The sequence below is a fragment of the Sphaeroforma arctica genome, assembly GCF_001186125.1.
Source record: "Sphaeroforma arctica JP610 unplaced genomic scaffold supercont1.266, whole genome shotgun sequence".
Classification (NCBI taxonomy): Eukaryota; class Ichthyosporea; order Ichthyophonida; genus Sphaeroforma; species Sphaeroforma arctica.
In genome coordinates, this window is record NW_014040292.1 from 1 (window position 1) to 2635 (window position 2635).

At 48.9% G+C, this 2635-nt stretch overlaps 1 protein-coding gene across 1 annotated transcript; it reads left to right on the forward strand.

Moving 5' to 3' along the window:
- Positions 1-528: 528 nt before the first annotated feature.
- Positions 529-2520, forward strand: SARC_04610 (hypothetical protein; the record flags this gene model as incomplete). The annotated part of the gene is made up of 3 exons (XM_014301539.1): positions 529-666; positions 1732-1938; positions 2274-2520. The coding sequence occupies exons 1-3, from the start codon at positions 620-622 to the stop codon at positions 2518-2520; spliced, it is 501 nt and encodes a 166-aa protein (XP_014157014.1). The 5' UTR covers positions 529-619.
- Positions 2521-2635: the final 115 nt, after the last annotated feature.

The following is a 2635-nucleotide window of genomic DNA, read 5'->3' on the forward strand; positions in this document are numbered from 1 at the left end:
ATACACGTGTGTAGACTATTCTAGAAATGACATGCTGGCCAAGTACGGCTATGAAAGAGAAGATGTGTGTGTGTGTGTGTGCACTTTAATCCTGCCCGTGTTAGGGCTGCTTCTCTATAAATGGGCCACCGGTCACTCTGACTGCGAATGCCACGGCGCGTCGGTGCAAAGGAAACGGAAGTTTATACGAGCAAAGAAAAGGATTATACTGCATATGAATAATAAGATGTGTGTGTGTTCGTGTGTGCGTCTTTGGTTGTATGTACCGATGACTACGGGGGTGATGCTCGTATGGCAAGGTGTGCTTGTGTGCGTGTATGTGTGTGTATGTGTGCGTGTGTGCGTGTGCGTGTGTGCGTGTGTGTGTGTTCATGTCTCTCTATGTGTATGTGTATGTCTGTGTTTGTGTACGTGTATGTCTGTGCGTGTGCACGTGTATGCCCGTGTGTATATATATACATGTCTCTCTCTGTGTGTACGAGAGTATATGCAATATAACGTTTCGATCAGTGTGTGAGTGAGTGTGGGTGTGAGAGGGAGCGTGTGAGAGTGTATGAGTGGGCGTGTGTACCTGCGTGTGAGTGTGTACCTTTGCTAAGCATATGTTCCTACTGTGACCATGGTCAGCCCCCTGTCTGCCGTGATAGCACACGACACGGTGCGTAGGTATACATGTGAGTAAAATGTGCGAGTGAGTGAGTGTGGCCACGTGTGTAGGTGAGTGAGTGTGGCCACGTGTGTGGGTGAGTGAGTGTGGACACGTGTGTGAGTAAGTGTACATGTTTGTACGAGTGTGTGAGAGTGTTAGTACGTTTGGTAGTGAGAGTGTTAGTGCGGGGGAGAGAGTGTTATGCGTGACTTTATGCCATTCGCATGGGGGGTCGAGCTCAGGATCAGCCTCCTGACAGCGAGGTGTCTACACAAGCTTGGGCCTCTCTCGTCTCTTTTATGTTCGGTACACTGACCAAGTACAGTAGTAAACTGCGTATTAGTATATATGAAATCATGCCCTTCTACGCGTGGGTGGACGCGTGCGCTGTATCCATGCACCTTAGTATAGGTGTCCGCAGACCTACTAAAAGATGTACCATGCGTGTGCACGTGCGACGTTGATAACTGCCCATTTCCTGCTAGGCTCTCGGATATAGTGTATGGGTGTGTGTCGTAGTTCACTCCCACGCCATGTATTATACTCTTGTGAGCTTCTCTCAGATATAGTGTATGGTTGTGTATCGTAGTGCACTCCCACGCCATGTATTGTGCACCTGTGAGCTTGGCACAGCCCTCCTCTTGTAGTTTACCCATGAATGGGTTGTATGCACCAGCTGCATATGACAACATACTTTCATACCATTCTGGTGACCAAACTCGCACAGTATTGGGCCCTGTGCACCCAGATGTGCACCTCATGTGTGATTTTGGACCGTCATGCCCATTACCTTTAGATGCCCCGGCCCTGTTCAGATATGCAATCCGCACTATGTGTCACTATTATCATTTCCTTGGCGATTATTCTTTTCCGCGTGGTACATTTTATGTGTTAGCCGAATATTTATTCGACAGTGTTTTCTATTGAAGGTCGTTCATGGCCACTCTCCGCTTGTGACATGAATGTTTTACCAATAAGTCTCTCGACTTGATCGGGTAGGCCCTCATCGGCCTCACCCACCAATACCCGTGCATGGAGTTGTAACGTAGCTCTGGTCACTGCGACCGTCATACAACCTACAGATACAATGACTACCGCCACCTCAACAACACGGTTGTGGATCACATCTCAACGAACCGCCGGCGCAAAACGAGCCACTACGTGTTGTGGCTGGACGCAGACGTCGAGTACATACCGAACACAATTATCTCGGATCTGATTGGCTCAGGGAAGCACGTGATTACTCCCAGATGTTTGCGAGAGGGCCTGGATTACGATCTGAATACTTGGTAGGTAGTATGGGGTGACAAGCTCACGTGGCTCAGGAGTTGTGCCAGAGATCTCGACCCAAAAGAAGTACTGGTGGTCCCTGTGCCGATGTACTGGTTGTGAACTCGACACAAGTATCGATATAAGGACGTATACGCTATCACTCCCAACGTACAGTCTCGTAGGGTCAAGCAATCACTTCATGCCAGCCGTTAGGTGCTATCAAACAGTGCATGAAGGTAAAGGTAGCGTGGCCGATATATTGGCGAATACGGCTTGTAATCTACACTTGTAATTCACTAACATCCCTTTGTATCTTGTATCTATCACTTGCACTCGCGCCATGCTGTGCCAGGGCCGGAGAGCGTATCGAGGCGACCAGACCAAGCCAGTACAGACACTTGCTGTTCGTTCCCTACCCCGGTACACTGAACAAGAACATGAGAGACTTCGCAGAGAGTGGCGAGGAGTTTGTGGAGGTGGATTCGGTCGGAGGAACGGCGCTATTGGTCCGTTCTGATGTAAGTCACTCACTACAGTTGGTCGGACTATTGTACACACATGTGCGCAGCGCAACCCTTTTCATCTCACAAATGCATTAACTGCGGGGGTGTTATATATATATAAATACACACACACACACACACACACACACACACACACACACACATACACACACACACACACACACACACACACACACACACACACACACAC